Source organism: Solea solea, chromosome 7, assembly GCF_958295425.1.
Source record: "Solea solea chromosome 7, fSolSol10.1, whole genome shotgun sequence".
Classification (NCBI taxonomy): domain Eukaryota; kingdom Metazoa; phylum Chordata; class Actinopteri; order Pleuronectiformes; family Soleidae; genus Solea; species Solea solea.
The window spans coordinates 24,260,990-24,281,859 of NC_081140.1; the positions used below are offsets into that span (position 1 = coordinate 24,260,990).

The 20,870-nt window shown below is 40.1% G+C and overlaps 1 protein-coding gene across 3 annotated transcripts in view; it reads right to left on the reverse strand.

Moving 5' to 3' along the window:
• Nucleotides 1–20,870, reverse strand: part of LOC131462675 (cell adhesion molecule 2-like) — a 175,028-nt gene that overhangs the window by 19,771 nt on the left and 134,387 nt on the right. For all 3 annotated transcript variants that reach the window (XM_058634097.1, XM_058634095.1, XM_058634096.1), the window contains 3 exons: nt 16,100–16,249; nt 4,834–4,986; nt 3,663–3,800 (listed from right to left, as the gene is read on the reverse strand). In XM_058634097.1, coding sequence (XP_058490080.1) covers nt 3,663–3,800; nt 4,834–4,986; nt 16,100–16,249 — 441 coding nt within the window. The remainder of the gene's footprint in view (nt 1–3,662; nt 3,801–4,833; nt 4,987–16,099; nt 16,250–20,870) is intronic.

Consider the following 20,870-nt stretch of genomic DNA (forward strand, 5'->3'; position numbering starts at 1 on the left):
TTTTTTTTACACATTTTTTTCCCTTAGTCAAAATCTATGTGACTCCTCCAGCCTCCTGGCTATGTCCCTGATAAATATATAAGCCAGTTTATATTTGCAGCGAGAGTGCATGGATTTCTTTTCCTTCCATAGATTACAATTTGAATCCTTGCTGTCATTCAGTGACACAAGTAATTTGTATGGCTCTATACGGCGCAGACAAATTGTTTGACACTGGATGACAGTTGCATTTTCAGGTTTGTAATGCTGTGTGCTTCTAATATAAATTGTTGGAAAACAAATCATCAGAGCATAAAACAAATATGACATGTTTTCGCTATAACACCTGCTGTCGTCTCGGAGCTTTGTAGACCGGTCCCCCAATGGGGATAGATTTGATTGACAGCAGACACTGGCGGCAATGATCCACCGCACAGAAACCCATGGCAAAACATGCTGCTCGCAGCACATTCTCTCTCAACAGAAAGCTTTTAAAGCGGCACCAACAAAAGATGTGGATCCCGAGCACTGATTGACATCCCTCCTATTTGGAACTTTGACATTGAAATGAGGATTTTTTTTTTTTAAGTCAAGCCTTCCAGTCTCCGCTTTGTTCTTCATCTCTCTTTGACTTGGAGACGCATCACATCACACCACGTCTGTTTGCCCACGCGTCTTAATAAAACCCACTGGAAAAAACTAATAAAAGAATATCTGAATACAAGACACCAGATATGGTGTACATGATCTTTCTTCTAGAGATGTGTAATTCTCCCCTGCCACATATCAGTCATTTCATACGTCTATAAATGCACGGAACGCCTTGTCTAACTCATAATTGTACAACTATCCAACAAGTCGCTTCAAACTTGGCAGGTGACTCACTTATACAAGACACATAATTGTAGGGAATCTTTTTTTTTTTTTTTTTTTTTTTTAGATTTTTATGTTATGTGTTTGCTGAGTTGGAAATGGAATATTGGTGATAGAATTGCTATTATGTTTATGTATAAATAATAATATATATTATTATTGATATAGTCACAAAATGGAAGTTGGAAACTTCATTTTCATCACCTTGAACTCCATTTAATTATATTGTTTTGGCTTCAAGGTCCAGTGTGTCACATTTAGATGGGGTTCATTGGCTGAAAATGAATATACTTCTCATAAATACTTGTGTATTTGTAGCCTTAGAATAAGCCTTTTATGTGTACTTTAGACAATGGCTTTGCTTTATGAATTTTTTGTATTCAGAGTGGGGCCACACGGTTGGTGTAGTGGTTAGCACTCTTGCCTTTGCAGCAAGAAGACCAGGGTTTGAGCCCCGGTTGGAACAAGGGTCTTTCTGCATGGAGTTTGCATGTTCTCCTCACGTGTGTGACTTTTCTCCGGCTTCCTCCCACAGTCCAAAAACATGCAATATGGGGATAAGATAAATTGGACACTCTAAATTGACCTTCGGTGTGAGAGTGAATGGTTGTTTGTCTCTATATATGGCCCTGTGATGGACTGGACTACATCTTCTGGAGCTTTTTAAATGCACACGTCCCCATATGTTAAAGTTACCAAATTCTGAGCTCTTAAGTTCTATTTTAAAATCCGTCGAAATTCTCGAAGCAGAAAAATTGATAAACTCGGTGCCTCTCGAGATGGACGGCAAGTGTGGTTGTGATGCCGCGTGTCATCTATCCACTGGCCTTTCAGGAATCTATGTGCATGTCATTTCAACAGGAAAACTTCATATCGCAGCCCCTCGCCCATCAATCATCATGCCATGTCTGGCAGACACAGACAGAACCACCAAGAAAAAGCTCCCTGGTGCAAATCTTCAATAAAGAGGAACTGTCACACCGAGTCTTCACAGCAGCATCCGTTACATTAAAGAGCTCCACACAATTTACCATTGCCATCGAACTCAGGAAAAACATCCTCTTCCTATATATATATGTATGTGTGTGTTTTTAATTGTTGCCTTTTTTGTAAAAGCAGAAATAAGATGGTAATAAGAGCTATAAAAATATGAAGTGCAGACCTTTGGACGGTTTAAAAAAAAAAGAAAAAGACATAAGGATGGTGGGAGCTTGTGTGGAAAACAGTGAGAAATAAACTGCCGCTTCTGTGTGTTCCACACATGTTTCATTGCACCATCTGCTGCCTAATGCCTTCTTTCTATCTATAATTTTTATCAATCTCTGTGAAGTTAAGCGTGAGGCCTTCCTGAGTTTGTATTCCCGGGGTTACTTGTATCCTCCTTGGCTCGTGTGATGGATCTAACCGTTGCTCTACGGCAACAAAAAAATAAATAAATGAAGCACTCAGTTAGATCCACCCTGAGACTGATGGTTACATGGCTGACAAGAACAAATGGGAAGCCCGGCGAGACCATTTTGTCACATGAAAACAGCACCAAGGTCTGTGTAGGATTTCTATATAAATGAAAAATGGCTTCTTACCAAAATATAGATTTTCCATTCTGACAAACACGGCATTTAATCAGTTTAATAACAAGTCAATTACGCGAAATGTTAAATCAATGCAAGTTTTTAAACATTTTCTTTATAATCCTCAAAATGATTTCATTTTGACTTATGGTTTTAGTTTTGTAATTCAACATATTTTCAACTGGTAATTAAAGTAAATTAAATTTGACATTACATTTTTTTTGGGACAACCATCTTTAGCTTTGAAGACAGAAAGCAGTAGTTGCTACATTTTCAAACATAAGAGAGATGTGGTATAAATAAGAAATGTATTGTACTGTTGTTCACTTACGGCATAAATGTGCCCAGCCATGGAAAAAAACAGGAACAAGTCTCTCGAGGGGCATCTTGAGTTATTTACAGATTGTGAAAGTGTGATTTCTAAGCTACAACGAGGTCGAACACATGGAAAGGGAAATATTTGAAAAGATTTACACCTTCTGGGGAACAAAGTGACCGTATCATCACTTTTACATAGTCCAACCCCCTCCTGGTCTACAGCTGTCAGTGACATCTGATATCTGTTAGCCACAGAAATCATTGCAGTAATTTGAACCATGGTTATCAATAGCAGGTCTAGGGACCCCAAGGGTTCTATGACGCAGTCTCAGAGGGTTCCCAGAGAAAAATAAAATGAAATATGAATATAAAGTTCATAAAAAAGAAACACAGGAAAGGTAATATACTTAAGGGTTAGAAGGATCAAAGATAGATAAATATTTAAAATATCAAATCAAATATTTAATGTGTTGATGTTTGGGAACATCACAAAATAGCTATTACAATAAAGCAGAGTTATACACTTAGACAAATACATCTAAGGGTAGTTGTTAATTTCAGGCAATAAAAACTTAAATGTACCTTTTACTATGTATTTTCTTCCCTATAAATTGCATTTTTCTTATGTTCCTAATAATCTATAACTAAACAATATATCCTTTTTTCATATCAAGCCATGAGAGGCACTCGTGAAATGTGGGTGGGCCGTGGCACAGTCCAGTGATATTTTGAACAGCTTCCAGCAACAGCAGCAACGTTGGCCGGGAGCCAGACAAACCATGGCACCGTTAGAGCCCGGCCGGTGGAACAATGCACGAGTACGGGCTCAAAGGAACACAGAGACACTAATGATGTCTCCAGTAGGGTGCAAGTGGTAACCGAGGACACAGAGCTCTGTGAAATCCACGCTAACACACTTACCGTGGACCTCCTTGTCATTTCGGAACCACCGGATGATGGCAGCTGGTTTGCTGCCTGACGTGGTGCACGTCAGCGTGATCACGTCCCCCTCCATGGCCGGCTTGGTGAATCCTGTGATCTCCGGCCGTCCTGGCACTCCTGCGGCGCATGGAATGGCAATAACAAACGAGACAAGTGAATCTACATATTCATGCACGGGAATTGAGAAATTACCAAGTGACTGACACATCCTCTGTGTTCCCCCGACGATGAATAGAGATTCCCTGATTGACAGAATTCACTTTCAGAAAGCAGTGCCTTCTTATCTCAGTGACATGAAACAATAAACATATGCTGCATATTTTTTTTTTTCAGGTGAGAGAAAAACTAATTGGAAGACAATCAACAGAAACCCTAACAACACAGGAAGGCTACAAAGATGACGCTGGCTTAAAATGAACAAGAAAAAAAAGACATGTTTCAGTCTGTGGTAGTGAGTAACTTATAAATAGATATAGAGTTCACAGGATGCTGATTAAGACTACATCAGCCACACACGGATATATGTGCTGAGATCTTGTATCTTGTGACTGATTAGATTTACGTCAAGACAGATGGAGGCAACGGCAAACATTGCTCAAAGCTAGATGACTGCAAACAGGAAGAAAAAAGCACCAAAGAAAAGTTTCAGAATTAAATGAATTCTACTGCTCAATATCCAAGTCTTTCAGCAGCTTGATCTTGTCCTCCTGCCACCCCCGGTCTGAGAGCTTTCCATGATCGAGCCTGTTTTCTGACCAAGGACGAAACATAAAAATGTTCCTTGTTTCTGTTCAGAAGACCAAACAGACGCTCAATAACAACAGATCACTGAAGGTTGTAACCCATAATGTCTTAACATTGATGAAGGTCATTATTTATTGTACCACAATAGTGTGCATGTACGAAAGGTAGAAAAAGATGTCAGAAAAACAAATATAGGCTTATCTATTATTCTAGAAGGGGAAACAAAGGTATAGTACAAGTATAATACAAAAATGTTGTTTTCCTACAAACTAACAATTGCCTGGCAACCAATAGGCAACAGACCACTGTATAATTCAAACGTGCAGGTATTTCATGCTGTCAGAATGTGACGAATTAGCCACCAGTAATTGGCCTGTGGAGACTGGGCCAAAATGGACCTACTCACCCAGAACAGTGAGAAAGGCCTTGGTGGTCTTGACAGGCATGGTGAAGAGCGAGCAGGTGTACTGGCCCTCATCTGACAGGCTGACGTCACCGATTCTGATGGTGAGCTCCTGCCACGAGGCTCGCACCAGCTCGATTCTGTGGTCTCTCAGAGCTGCGGAAGAGAAGGAACAGGGGCACAGAGAATCACATAAAGCACTGCCCACAAATAGGACAAGGGATTCATTAATGGGTAAATTCAGTGTTGGCAGTTTATTTGCAGCAGGGCCATGTGTAATCCACACGACCTTTACCAGAACAAGGCCAAATACACTGTACTTTCATTTACTTCAAATTGTTGTCAAACGCAGCAAACACCATATCTGAGGCCAATGGTGTGAAGCGCCTTTCCTTAAATTTGCATTCTGCGCTGACAGTCTTATTTACAGTCAGTGAGAATACAGAAGGTATCAGGCAGGTGCACCGGAGCGTGGCAGCACAAAAAAGCTTAACGTCCAAGATTACAATATTTATTAAGGTACATTTCACATTTCAGGCACTGATTTAAATTCACTAACAGTTTTAGCAAATGGCTGAGCCTGTGACATTTCTCACCTTGAACACTGATACCACATAGATGTAGCAATAATAACACTTTTATTCATCGGCCCCCTTTAGAACATCCAAGGTCTCCTTGGAAGGCAGAGCTAACAATATAGATTAGAGCAATGAAACAATATATTACACAAATGAACAACTTGACAATGGTCAAAGTGATTATGTCAGTTTGAAGATGTGTTGTGATGCAAGATTTCAAAGTTATGTTTTCATAATTTATGATTTGAGGCACCCATGACAATAAAGATATGTTTCATAAACACGCAGCACACTTTGCTGTATATTGAACCTTGATTATATTTGTTAGATGTTGATTTGTCAAAGAGTAACACTGGGATATTTATTCCAAGAGTACAATTGCAATAGTTGACTTACAAATGCCAAATAACAGTCATGTACAGAGCTGTGTCACGATAGAATTATGTTCTATCAGCAATAATCAAAATAAAGAGCACCTCCATGTTATTGCAAATGATCAAATCCATGTTATTCAGATCCTGAATATGTGTGGTTTCCAGTATTTGCTTTTGCATTTCTGTATGAGCTCAGGTTTTCTTTCACCTTTATTTTGATTTTTAAGAGGATTATTTTATTGTTGAGTTCATAGTATTCCACAAAATATAGCCTTTGTAATTAGTGTCATGTCGTGCTGAGCCCGTCTTTTTGCTTTGTGTGTTTGTTTTTTTTTGTTTTTTTTTCTTTTACATGTAATTCAGTCATCTTCCTTAATCTTATGCTTGTAATGTTACACTGAATTGTGGATTTATTGTATCGTTTAAGCCTGAGGTGTGAAGCTGCTGCTGATCCTACTAAACCTAAACCAAAACCAAAAACTAAACGTTAAACTAAACTAAACCCAGGTTTACAGCCCTCATGCAAAGCAGTTCTACCCGTAATGAAACAGAAGCTGCTACAGCTTCACTACAAATTAACCACTATTACTCATTGAGCTTCAGAATACAATTAGAATTATAATTTCTAATTGCTCATTCAGATGTGACGCTCACTCACAAGTCTGGGAGAAAAGAAAAAAAAAAGTAGCCAGACCTGTCATCTGTCATCTCTTATACCATTTTAAATTCAAATCACCTGTTCTTACAAGCAGCCGATCAAAGAGAGCTGGAAGTAAAGTCTTCATCGAGCAAATTAAACTTTCTTAATATAGTCCCTTTAGGCCCGGCCTACTCCCTCCCTGGACACTCTTTCATATCAGGTAATTTGAACTGTATTGGATCGTACCACCAAGGCAAAAATGCAGCCGAAGTGGGTGCATATGAGTATTTAATTAACTCGGTCAATGTAAAGTGCTGTCCAATCAGATAAAGAGGACATCTCTAAGAAAACTGTTAATCACTGGCTCTATTCCCATTTGATTTTAAAGATAAACATACACCGCTGACATGTGATACACAATTAAATTAGATTTGCTGAAATGGTTATTAGATTTACACAGATGGAGGTCATTATAAGAAATGCTGTTCTTCGGCTTCAATTAAACCGTAACATTTGATCATTATCGTATAATAACACACATGAAAAACATAGAGATTGGCTCTAAAGATATCAATGGCCCCAAGAAGTTTCTTATTTGAGACTCTCTTTTTTTTAATCCAAGAAGAAAATGTAGTGTAAATAAAAAACAAACAAAAACCATTACATTTTAATAACAAGCTGTGCCAGCTTATTATGTGCTATGGGGCTTAATACAAACATTCAATAGTCCTCCCGTAGCAAGGCACATCCTGAAACAAAGCTGTCTGATGTTCTTTGTAGTTAAGCATCCTCACTACAGAGCCTGAAAATGCCCAGAGGCTCAGGCAGAAAACTGCAAACGCTTTGGTGGATGGATGCGTTGGAGAGGTGATGAGGTCTAAGCAAACACTGTACAGGAACTCACAAGATATTAAAGTGCGGGCTGAGAGGATTAAAGCTTTGGACAAGATGATACACTGTACTTCCTCTGGCCCACATTCCTCTATCTCTGCAGACGGACAAAGACAGGAAGAAACAGGCTTTTCTTCTTCTTAACCCCTGATTCCTCGAAGCACAAACACCTCTGAGATTCTGTTAAATGCCGTGACTGTTTACTAAAAAGGAGCCTTTTAAAGCCTTATCCGCATGGAAACAGAACTTTCTATACACAATCTTTTTTTTTTTGCTCCTAAAGTTTTCCATAAACACGGCATTGTTTCAAGAAATGGCTTCCTACAAACGGAATCCCCCCAAACCACTGTACTGTACTTGCTGTAGTATATATTATAGGTCTATATGAGGTGCTGTAACTCTGCCGCAGAATAAGCTCACCCCTCCCTTTACCATGTGCTTCAATAAAAAACACTCACTGTCATTTTATTCAAACTAAATTCATACAGGTAATCCCATTGGGAAACCAGAGACCTGATATAACAACATTTGCAGGTAGACTAGAGTACATCCAGTCAAAGTGCCGATTAAAAGCAATCTGAACAATCTAATTTAAGATAGAACACGTTCAACCCAGTTGCAGTTGAACTGTGTTGACTGTTGCAGTGGCCGAAATGCCACAGCAACAGTGTTTCATGAAAATAAAGAATTGTATCACTGGCATAAAAATGAAAAGATGCATCAGTAATATTCTGACCCACATTGTTAACATGCATTGTAAAGGGAATGGGCCCGAAAACTGAGCCTTGTTGCACACCTTTGGTGACATTTAAGTAGCTGGATGAGAGTCCACTGAGCTGCACCCATTGCTAACAACTGGAAGGATAATTTAAAAACCAGCCAATAGCCTGGTACAAAAAGTCTATGCCTTTGTTTAACTGATAAGTCAAGTTTATGTGGGCACTTCTTTATTCTGTGCATGATATACCCATGTCAGATAACCCATGTCAGAGCACAGATAACGCTGTGGTTCAGGTCCAGCCTTAGGACCGAGGACTGGCCTCCAACCTAGAAAAACACCAAGATGGCACCGACCAAATTGTAAAACTAGAGCGACAGTTCACCCACCAGCAGGTATCATGGTGGTGGGTTGCCACTTACATCCATATTATAAGAGTTTGTCAAAGACAGACAAGTACAGTAGATAAATGTTGCCGAGAGCCTTTTTTTTCTTGGCTGCAAACTTGTGCAAGAGTCTATTGAAACTAAGTTGAAATGAAACTGAAGACAGCTGCTGTTCACTGAAAATGCCAACTTCAAAATGCCTTTTAGCACTGTCTGATTCTCAATTGATGTAGAGTATCACTTTGATTACCAAACGGTGGCCAAATACAATATAGTGCGCTGAGAAGTTCAAGTGACATTTTAAGTACCCAATTGTCTGCGCCACATTTTATCTGTTGAATAATATCTTATTAGTATCAGAACGCAGCTAAATCTAAATGTCAGTAACTGAAATAATGATTCCAATATTTTTTTCGAAGTATAGGCTGAGAAACGACTTCCAGTTACACAAAAGAACAACCTGAATGATGTCGTTTTGGTAGACAGCCAGTTGTGCTAGAAAGTGTGTGGGTCAATGACATATTGATGGAATGAGATGTACAAAGGTTTGAATAACCCAAAGACAAGTGTTATCTATTACTCAAACAGCACATGGCCAGAAAACCATACTACTAGAATCCAATTCAACCCAGAGGCCCAGAGTGTGGGCAGATCCGTCACAATCAGACCCAAATGCCAGTGGCTGACAAAGCTTTTTTCCAGGTGCTTTAGGAAATCAATGTGATGAAAAGGTTCATTTCCCCTAAACCCTAGATAGGTCCTGCGCTGTTCATTCTGCTTAGGAGGAAGCATAAATCTGCACAGTGACCTTGTGCATGCTACAGCCTTGCAGCATGGCAGCTTAATGTGCAGTACATCTCATGTGATGGAGGCCTTACCAAGGCTGTCTCAAATCAGTAAAACTGACACCCAGTTCCCCCTCAGGGCAAAGGATACTGTTGCTACAGACCTTTGATGCAAAGTAATGTTTGCTTTGTTTCCCCGTCAGTCTTTTGCTCTACTGACCATGTCAGTGCAAGACCAAGTTGAGGTCTCCTGAGAAAACTCTTGTTTGTGAGAGTCAGTTTTAACAACCCGGGTCAATTTCGCTGAAAGTTATCCGAATGCACTGTGTCCAGAACTCTGCAGTTTCATAAAAGTAGTTTAAATTACATATACTGAGCGGGAAAACGGACCAAAACACACAAAAATGATCAACAGACGTGTCTGCATTTCACTGCACTGCTAATAGCAGAAATGGTAGACTAGAGCAGTTGTGTGTGGACCACTGAGGAAGCCACACTTTGTCTTAGTGCTAAAAGCAACGATTACGACAATAATAGATGGGAAGCAGCGATGCAACACTTTTTCATCACACTTTTTTATCTGGCTTGATGCTTTTTATTTACACTGCATGTCATACATTCTCCTCCTTTTGTGGTCACGTGGAATATCACACCGCCTACATTTTATCTCACTGATCCAACTCCGTGGTATTTGCTTTCGTTAAATTTTTCATACAAATGAATGGTAACCCAATTTATGACATGGTGCATTGTTCTGTTTTAATCGAGTTACCATCTGCAATATCAATGACCTCAGACTCATCACTTCCTCACATGTAACCAGAATTTGTTATCCAAAAGCATCAAATATCCCCTGACAGGAGATTTTTACATCATTCCATTAGTTTTGGAAACAAGCCGATGGCTCCTGGGTTCAGCCAAATTGTGTTACATCCGTAATACTGAGTGTCACAATTTGGCCATTTTGTATGGCCTGTACCACTTTGAGCCAGTCCTGGAATGTGAAAGCACTAGCTGTCCTTCAGCGAGAACACAGGCCCCCACACTCTCCAGCCAGGGGCTCCACTTTTTGCAATTAGAGTGTGTTTGCTGCTGGCTGTGCTCGCTCAGCGACTGTGTGGGCAATTCTGGACACATTCCAGGGCTAGTGGTGCAGGCAGGGGGCTCTTTCCCACCACACATGTGGCCGCAATTAAGAGAAGGAAAGGGCCTTGTTCCAAAGGGCCATTGTTGCTTCCTGCACTCTTAGAGATCCCACAGAGCAGATGCTCCTCAAATTGGACTCGTTTTCAGTGCTTGAAGGAGGACAGGAGAGAAGAAGGAATTCTCCCAGCAGCTATGCTATGTCCTCTTTTCATGTGGTAAATAATGAGACTGAATATATTTTTGTCCATCCATTTTTCAGCCCACTGACATAAGCCTGACTGTACACTGTGGGGACTCTTTTTTTTTTTTTACCTTGAGTCCTCGTTTTTCGACGTGAATTCTCTCAATATATTTATTTTTTCTTTGTTAATAATTATATCTAGTGCTGCTGGGGTTACATAATTCTCTTTGGCTTGCACTTTGCCTGCTAGGATTTGTAAGGATACTGTATTTTACAGTACAACACAAATGTTCTTTCGACGGTTCTACGCGGGTGGGTGTCAAATATGAACCAAAACGTCATTCTTTATTCATGGAGAGCTAATGTGCATGTGTAGCACTGAGTTTAGTTTTGGATAAGAACAACTACAACACATTTGCTGATATTTCCCAAGATTTGTATGTGGAAAAGCAGCCCCTGTCACAGCATTTAATTAAATATTTATATACAGTAGCTTACATGCATTTTTATATTGTTTTATTTCAAATATTTTCTCCTGTGGTATATTATGCATATATGCATGTACATACTGTAAATACTACCATTGCCACTAATAATAGCAAGTGTCCATTACACCCTCTTAAAAAAGACCCAGCATCCGCTGTTGTGTGTTTACTAGAATGGATGTCGAAATGTGCTTCGGCAGTGCTCACTTCAGTAATTGCATCCTTTGTAATTATCCTTCATTCTCTCGAGCTAATGAATGTTTTAATGCTTGCATTAGAGCATTCATTTGGCCCATAACAGCATTTTGATTACTACAAGCCACTTTAGATCAATTTCGCTTTGTGACCTTTCTGATCCAGGCTGAATGCCCCAATTAAATGTCATGAATGATGAACCACGGACTTGTGAGAGATGAAATCGAGACGAAGAAAAATGAAAGACTATATTTGCCACAGCATATACCAGGTCCCCCCCCCCCCCCGCACCCATCGCTGCTGTGAGCACATACTGCTGATCAAATGAGCAATTTGTTATCTGCCTCCGACATGCAACCTGCAGTAGTTCCCCATTAATTGCATTATTCATATTCACCATATCTGACAAAAGATTCAGCTTCGATCCTGCAATGCCTCCAGAAATGTCATTACCATTCTCCACAGCATCCCCACTCAGGTGTTATCCTTTTTTTTTTTTTTTCCCAACAGAAACTTAAAGTGAAGCAAATCATAATGAAGACAGCAAAGGACGGCTCTGCTCTCATTTGTCTTGCTCTGTAAAGATAATTTATAACACCAGCAACTTATAAAAAGGGATAATTCAACAGGAGACATATGGTCTAAATTGATTTCTTCATCATGATAGCCCACCACAGAGGCACTCACTCTAGCGGTATACCTGTTAATTGGCCTCATGTATGAATTATGTGTTGGCCCGACTATTAAGGCGATCTATCTCTGTAGTCGGCAGCTCTGTGGCAGCCATTCATATAGGTACACGCATGTTGCCATAGTGTGGTATGAATCCTCTGAGGTCAGTGGCAACAATCAACCATGACTGAGATATACATAATGGATGAGAAGGAGCGCACCATAGAGCCAGCTGGCTTGATGTAAGAGGAAGGCTGTATTTAGCTGTAGACAAATGTGCAAAGACAGTTCAACCCCATATGGATGCGGCAAGGTTAACGCTCTCTTTGAGCTCCATGAGGTTTGACTAAGCATGCGATGGCAGGGGAAGAGATAGAGGTCCTTTGTATTGTTTACATTATCACCAATGATACATTGAGCTACTGAGCTGTGACCACTCTGTTCCAACCACAGCGCTTGTCAACCTTTCATGACTGTGAAGCTGCATTGGAAAACTGAATGGGTCACCGTTCTTAGCAATGCAGTGCCAGAGAATGTTGTACCTGAGTAGGGCGACTGACTAATTATGTATGTGTCCAGTATTTTTAATAATATGTTACATTTTATAATTATTATATTTATTATAAATATAATTATATTTAATAATCTTTAATAAGAATTTAATTTTTGTATTTTCATATCCAAATTTTTATCTGATTATATACCCTTTTGAAATTGACTGCTGTCCACCTTTCACTGCTGTTATTACAAGCACATTTCCCTAGTGTGGGATCAATAAAATCTAATCTAATCATCTGCTTCATGTTGCATTTAGATGAGGTCATTTACGGAAACTGTCCTCAACCGAAAATTGCCATAATGTTTGTCTGGATGTTTGTATAAGGTGTTTCATTGAATCATGATTTTTTTTAAAATCCGGAGTAACTTATTCTTATCCCAAAACTTAGCCAGACTTTTGCCACCGTCATTTAAAGACTGATTTATTTAAAGTCTTAACATTTCTTTTCTCACACTTTTAAATCAATGGTATTAATTTATTCATTAATTGTCTACTTCTTTATCTTCTACATGAGGGTAGCAGGGTTGCTGGAGCCACTCCCACCTGACCCAGGGCGAAAGTCCATCGCAGGGCCACATGGGAAGAATATACATATTTTCTACACCACCATGTGGCCCTTAGTGTCTTTGGAATTCTGGAAAGACACAGAAATCCCTTTTCTCCATGGTTGTAATGGACATGTCTTTGGGGTGTTATTCCTATTCTGAGACCTGAATTAAAATGAAACAAATTATAGTTGGAGCAAAGATCAGATTTCGTCTTTCTTTATCCCGCAGCTGTCAAACTGAATTGATATAATACAGAACTTTGCTTCTGTGTGTTTTTTTTTTAAGACGTTCCTTTTCATGGCACAGTAGCTGCTCAGAAGGATTTAAAAGGTCATTTCAATATTCTTTTTCCTCTCACGCTATTTAATATCAAACTCCAAACACATCCAGACAAATGTTCTTATCTTTAATACAAAGCTTGAGGAAAAGAGCGAGAGTGAATTTCAAAAAGTGTATCACAAGAGTGTTTTTGTCTAATTTAAGACAGACGAGCAGATGTATTTTTATCAGCATTGCTTATGTGTCAAGCGTCTGGAATCACACATAAAAGCTGTAAAAAGCTGAATTTCCTTGGGCTCACATGAGCACAATGACAAATTACCTTTATGGAGAGACAGCGGGGATGTGGAGGGCATGCATGTGCATCAAATCCTAACATATGGCCATGTTTTTACAGTCACCCAAGGGGGTTATCGTGAGCACAAGAAGCACAGGTCAAGTACAGAAAAAAAAGTCAAAAATCTTGAAGGTGCTCTTAGAATGTACTATGTATGTAGGTGGTGATTGCACTAAGACAGCAAGGGACTCTCAGTTTCCACTAAAATATTATCAAATCTGTTCTGTGTTGTATTTAAATTTCAATACTAAATGTAAGCAAGAACGCGATTAGAACGTGTTACTAGTTTATTTTCATGGCGGTGAGCTCGACGGTGATTGCACAAAAATGTCACTACCAGGGAAGCTGAAAGGCGGAGCCAGTTTTGGAATGACAGCGTTGCAGAAACAAACATGACAGCGGAGCCTTTTCTGCCTCAGTCCTGTGTGGATTTTGTGAGGGAAGTCTGTAGACCAATAGCTAGTCGCATTTTAGTTTTATATAATTATTGCATTTCCTTGTTCTAGTTGTTCTGAAATGAGCTTCCCCTTCACCACTGATGCATGTATGCTTTAGAGATTGAGGGAACATGTTAAGGTAAAATACAGTGGTGACTGACTTTGTAAAGCAAGTTGGCAAATCTGGTGGCTATTCGATATATTATTATTTCCGCATTGGCATGTTGAGTATGTCCACTTTTTACACATGGTCTATACATGTTTCGGAATTTTTAGCAACCGCGCCATGTTCTGTATTGAATTGGCCCTGCAGTATCGCATATTTTACACATATCACCAAGAACATGTTTGAAAAAGCAAGATGGCTGCATGTATCAACATTTCCCGCCGACAGTCTGTGACAATTTTTTTCATCAGAGGCAGAGGACAGCCTGCCTCAAGCTCGGCTTGCCTGCAGTTAGTTGTTGGACTGAGAGGTAGCATAAGGTTGAATCGAACATTTTTCATTGGCGCCTACAAGAAGGCACAACAAACCGGAGAGGGAGGACAGTTGCAACCCTCTGCCAAGCAATTAACTGGTGATTTGGCACAGCCGAGATTTCTTCCCAGGTGTCCCACCCTCTTCCTCGCATGAAGCTTGTGTTGCTCCACGCCTCCCGTTTCTCCTGATGGCCTCACAGGCATCGTATTAGTTGTGCCAATGAAGCTTTTCATTTGGCTGTTTAAAAGGAGATGGAGAGGAAGTGTTCCCACACTTAGCCCTGGCAACCTCTGCTGAGTGGACTACATTCATTTTGTCATCAGCGTTGCTCGGGAAAAGGATTCTGACATGCAATATAAATGGCTGCCTAAGACGGGCAAAGTGGCTCGCACGTATTTTGCACGTTACCACTCACATTCTATATTTACAGTTGGACGCCGATAATCGCGATGGAATAAGACATGTGCAGAAAATGAACTGCAATGAGTTAAATGATTCATCATGTGTTCCGTCCTTTCAGAGCACAGAGGAGTGAAGGTGAGCTTTTTTTTCTCCAGCGAAATCGGTTGACATTCAATAAATTGGCTCTGCAAAGTCAAATATTAAAACAATACATCTCTTGTACACCAGAGAGTGCAGAAAAACAGTCTAACAAGAACGGTTTTGCCTCAGTGACTTTTGCTTGAATTTAAATCCTTGGGGGACACTCGCACAAGTCACACAAGAGTATCTGTTTAAGATTCAGTTAACTTTTGTTTAATTGTATTTGGAGGTAATTCCATCTAATAAAACACCTTAGACCTCATTACAAAATCCAATCACTTGTGAGGGATAAAGTATTTCTTCGAACCAGACTGTGTCGCTCATTTTGCTCGTTCTCTCTGGCGTCTCCCTCCCTCACATCAATTGTTATTCACAAGGAAAGTTCATCTTCAATCACTGAAGCAATGGGTATTGCATTAGCAGCTACAGCATAAATGAAATGGGTAATATGCTGTGAGAAACACTGAAAGATGAACGCCCCCTCCAACCCTTACAAGACCAGTCCACTGTTATACTCCCTTTCACCCCAATTCCAATTTATCAACTCCAGACTTTGTCACCTTTAAATTGGATTTGGCTGGTGTGCGCACACGTTATAATTCATTCTGGCTCGGGCCTTGTCTTTATGAGGTTGCAACAATGCGCCTCCTCTTCAGAGTCACAAACCACTACATGTGAATGTAGGGCAGCTAAAACGCTAATTAAGCCCAATCAGCTCACAATCCACAGGCGTTAGTTTCTGTGTTGTAAACAGCACAGTCAGTGTTGTGAAATCACAGAAGTTCAGCTCAGAAATATATCTTTTTCTGTTTAGTTTGTGCCCTGGGACACGATTGGAGACATGCATTCATTAAAAATCCCGCTTCAACACTGTGGAAGAAAGCCTTTCCTGCTGTCTTTCCTCTATATTCAGTTTGTCACACATCAACATTTAATGAAGAAGCTCCTGCAAGTAATAAAATCTCACTCTGACATCTTTATCTCATCTCATCATTTTGTCATTACGGCCATTATCCTTCAGGAATATTACTCACCTTTCTTGTCCCCGAAGAACAGGGTCTGTTGTGCGGGGTTTGACCACTGGAGGGAAGTGTTATCATTGTAATCCACACGGCAGGTCATGTTGGCTGTGCCCCCCTCCACCACCGTCACATTCTGAGTTATGGGGAACTGACCTTGGCTACCTGCAGAGATTGTGAGACAGAGTTTAAGGTCACGGCTCTTGTGGCGTGAACAAAGTGCTGTTTTCAATGGGGTTTCAGCAGTTCTTTTCATTGATTCACTTTAAAGCACCATTCACACTTGATACCTTTGTCAAAGTTAATGTCCTGTCATCATTACCACCCAATTACCTGAACATCTTCATGACATCACAGTAAACCAAAGATAGCTTAATGGGAGCCTGGGTGACATGCTCTCCAGTTAGCATCTGCTAGGTCCAGAAAACTGTGGGTTGTTTTTTTTAACAATGGTAGGTTTTACTCTCCCAGAGTGGCCTTCTCGCTGCCTTATTGCAGAGCCCTAATTGGTAGCATGGCCTAATTAGAGGTAGTCATGTTCTGCTGTAGAGTCTAGAGCTGCAGCTGGGTGGTAAATTGACACATAATCCTAGACACTGTGGGCCTTCGATCCGAGCGACTGCCTCGCCCCAAAAACAGCCACTCGTCACAGTGTGCAGAAGACATCCAAATGAGGCCTAATCACCCAGCCATGCTGGATTTTACCTTCTTATTCCACATTTGTACTTGTCGGCTCAGCAAAGTCTCCTAATTACATGGCAGGAGTGTTTCTACCTTGCCCGTATTTTACTCAACTTCAGAAACAGATGTCTGAAAGCCATCGTCTTTTGTGAGAAAACAAGGTGTAGGCTAATACGAGCCTGAGCCGACTGGCTCTTTGGAGGATGACACAGTTCTGCGTTACAGTTCACGCATGAATGCACCATTTTTGACTGCACTGAAACAAATTTCAAGGTAGTTGAACTGAGGAATAAAAGTTCACCTGCTGCCCTCAAAAAATGCAAGAAAACTCAGCTTGACTTTATATAAACTTGCTATGCAAGCATACACCACCACGTTAATTTAATAGGCAATTTAAATGTTTATATATACATTTCATGTAATGTCATAATAGCAGGCATTTCAGGTGAAGTTGACTATTGTTTTTAAATTAATTACATTTCCTTGTGTGCTAATTAAAATCTTACTGAGTAGAAAAGATAAATGTAATTTTCTTTGTGTCAGTATATCATTAAATTTTGAACATAATTATACTGGCACATCACTCTTTCCAGAATTAGTTTATACAGCTTTTCTTGTTACCTCAAACCTGGGTCTTGATGTGAATAAACAAAATATAGCATTCACAAGAATGTTCTCAATAAGTATCAATTACCTATATGTAATTGTTTTTTTAATTGTCATAACAAGAAATCCATTAAATCCATTAATCCATTTTTAACACAAGTAAAAAATATAATATGCAACAAAAAACTTAACTTAAAATGATAAAACTAATGTTATATATCTTGCTGTATGTACTTTTGTTCTACTAATACTTATGTTCCGGGCAACGATCAGTTTAATTTTGGTCGCCCTTTAATGACCTCATGCACATGATTCCATTTCATTGTGTGTATTTGAGGCTAATTGATCATCACTCGTTGTTTGCTGTGGGTTCTGTCGCCGAAGCACAGGAGAACCAAGCGAGACAAACAAGCCAACAATACCCATGATCCCACGCTGATTCCTGGGGGGTATCATATTTTATCGTGTGGGAGTCTATCACTGTCCACATGCTAATTCCCACGTTTGTTTCTACTTGTAATGTGCCTGCACGTGAAGGTGACATTGTCTCTGCATCTCTCCTAGGTAGTTCACCCACCGAGACATTTCAGCTCAGGGAGCAGCTGTCTGCCTCATTACTCCAGCTCTCATAGGGAGAAGCAGAGGAGGCTGGGACTGCCAAAAGGTCTGTGGACCTTCCTTGACCTCCATTGTCCTGATGGAGGCCATTGTCAGTGGTGGAGGTGAAGGTGAGGTTGACAATAAATAGCAAAGGGGAAATGATTCAAACAGTGCACATTACTTATCCGCTCGTTGCAGTCAATAGCACAGCGTCGCATCAACGTACAGTGAATGTCAGCATTTCATCATATCATCATTACAGTAATTTAGATGCAGCTGGCTGGGTGTCAGCAAGGCAGTCCAAGAAAACAAGCTACAGTATGTATGTCATTATATTAAAATAGGAAATGGATGATTGTGTGTGTGTGTGTGTGTGTGTGGGGGGCACCATGTGGAGGTGTTATTGTCAGTCCCTGCAAGTTTCAACTTTCATCTACCCCAACCATCTCTCCAGCATTGCTATCTGTCTCCAGTGTATACTGTTCACTATTCCCAGAAATGCTATAAGGGGAAAAATGTAAAATCCAAACAGTAATGGATATAACACCATGTTGGAGGTATGTACGATTGCTTTGGCAAAAACCTGTTGCTGACATTTTCTTTTAATTATACCTGCGAGGCCAATAAAGTCCGTATAATCAGATGCGCGGCCATGTTGTAGGTGTTGTTTTCATGGAAGTGTGAGAGCAGGTTTTGGGTGCACTGCAGCCAACTGGGCTTTGCCTAATACATTCATGAAATTCCACTGCTTTGACATTCTGTAGCAGTGTGGAGTGAGGCAAATGCTGTCCTTTCTGAGGAAACATAATCCCCACTGCCAAATACATGGCATTTTTTTTGAGATGGTGATTGGAAGGCAGCTGGGTTTACTTATACAGAACAATGGCAAAAACAATATTCTGGGAAGTCACTGAACCACATGCACTTCAGCTCCAAGAAAGCCGCTGTGCAGTGAATGACCCTGCAAGCTGACCTTGCTTCACAGAAGCATATCTTCAGAGAAGTGTGTACGAGCGAATATAACTCAAAGGTCCAATGTGTAATATTTGGAAGGGTTTATTGGCAGACGTTGAAAATGCTACCCATAATTATGTGAATGGGGTCTGAATGGCAAGCATCTTTTAGTCTTAATGGACAACAAGATAAGATCAAATGATCCTTTATTAGTTTCACAATGGAATGGGTAAAGGTAATCAATCATAAACATGCATTTTCACTTTGATAAATGTACATTATAGAAAGATATAGAACTATGATGAGTGTATAGAGCATTTTGACCTTGAAGACAAGGGTAATCGTGGATGCTTGCTTGAGGTTATGTCAGGAGGTGGACTAGTCCACCCACCTCTGTAAAACTCAGCTCTCAAAGAACACAAGGACATACCAAACAGGGCAAACTCCTGGTGAGAAATTGCTGCAACTGGAATGAAATGTGATATCAATTATGTATGCATCGAATACTAGACTAATGCAGTTCCTCTCATATTAAACCGGGATCCACAAATGGAACTCGTGCAGACATGCAAAGCAGCAATTTCTGTGAGGGTTCTAACCTCCACTGATTCCCGAGTCTTAGATACAGGTTATGTACACGTGAAATTGTGAAAGTGAGTAATACTCATAGAAGAAAGGATTTACAAGGACACAGATATACACAGATAATCTGCCAATTGAGTTATGAAAAGTCACAATTGAAATAAGCGCAAATAACAAAATAAATGATGGCTGAGTTCACTTTAGTTGTATCACTGTGAAGGATTTCCTGCCACAACAAGTCACGGTTAGTCTGATTAAATAACTTAACACTGTTTTCATTTTTTTTAAATTGTATTAAGAAGAACAAAATGCTAATTTGGTGCGAAAAAGCTTCAAACTAAGCATAAGATATTTGATTCAATTAAGGGAGAAGACATTTGGGGGTGCATGGCAGCAGGGTCTTTAGCAATTTGCTAATCCATTGCAGAGTGAAATCACTACTTTACAGGGTTCCCATGGGCCCTCAAAATCCTTGAAAGCTTATGAATTGTAAAAAGGCTCTTGAAAGTTTTTGAAAATTGCCCAAAATAGATTTGGGTCATTGAAAGTGCTTGGATTTTGTGCAAGAAAGAAGTCAAGTTGATCCATCTACTGTTTCATGCGCCTTGCATTGCAAGTACGTAGACTAGGTATATGCATAACAGTCAGTAATTACTAGCGGTGTTGTGGACACTGTGCGAGTTGACGTGAGATTCCAGAACAATGACTGAGCAAGAGGAAATGGAGATTCCTAGATTTCTGTCTCACCAAAGAAACTAACAAAGACTGACTTCAAGATCCCAATGACAATCACTTGTCCAGATGAAAGTGGACGCCATTGGGCGAAGCGCCTTTTACAAGTTGCCCTCCCATCCAAAGCTGTGTCATGTGAAAGTCAACACATTCGGTCCTTGAATTTAAGGAAATTTGTCACATGCCTTTAAAATGTTAATCACGTGAAACGTTAAGTGTTGCCTTACTCCAACATAAATAATCCAACACAACATTGCAGAACTACGGCGAAGGAAATACAAAGTCAAAGCTTTGATGTACAGGAAAGTTAAAGTTCATTATGTTTAGCCACAGCTGTGTTGTCACATAAAAGCAAATGCAGTGAACTTCAGAGAGAAGTAATAAGAGGCGTGAAGGTTGTCTGCTCTACGAATGATCCAAGACGACTTAGTAAAGTGCAGTGATGAAATGAAGAAATAAACCTACATTTTTGCAATATGCTTTAGGGGAGCACAGGCCGTGCCTTTCCACACAAAGTATATCAGCCGTGCAGGCTAAAGAACTTCAACACCGGGTCTTGCAGCACTTAGATGCATTATACTGAGTGAGAGTGCACTACTTATTCTCAGTCAAGGCCACCAGCATGTCGACT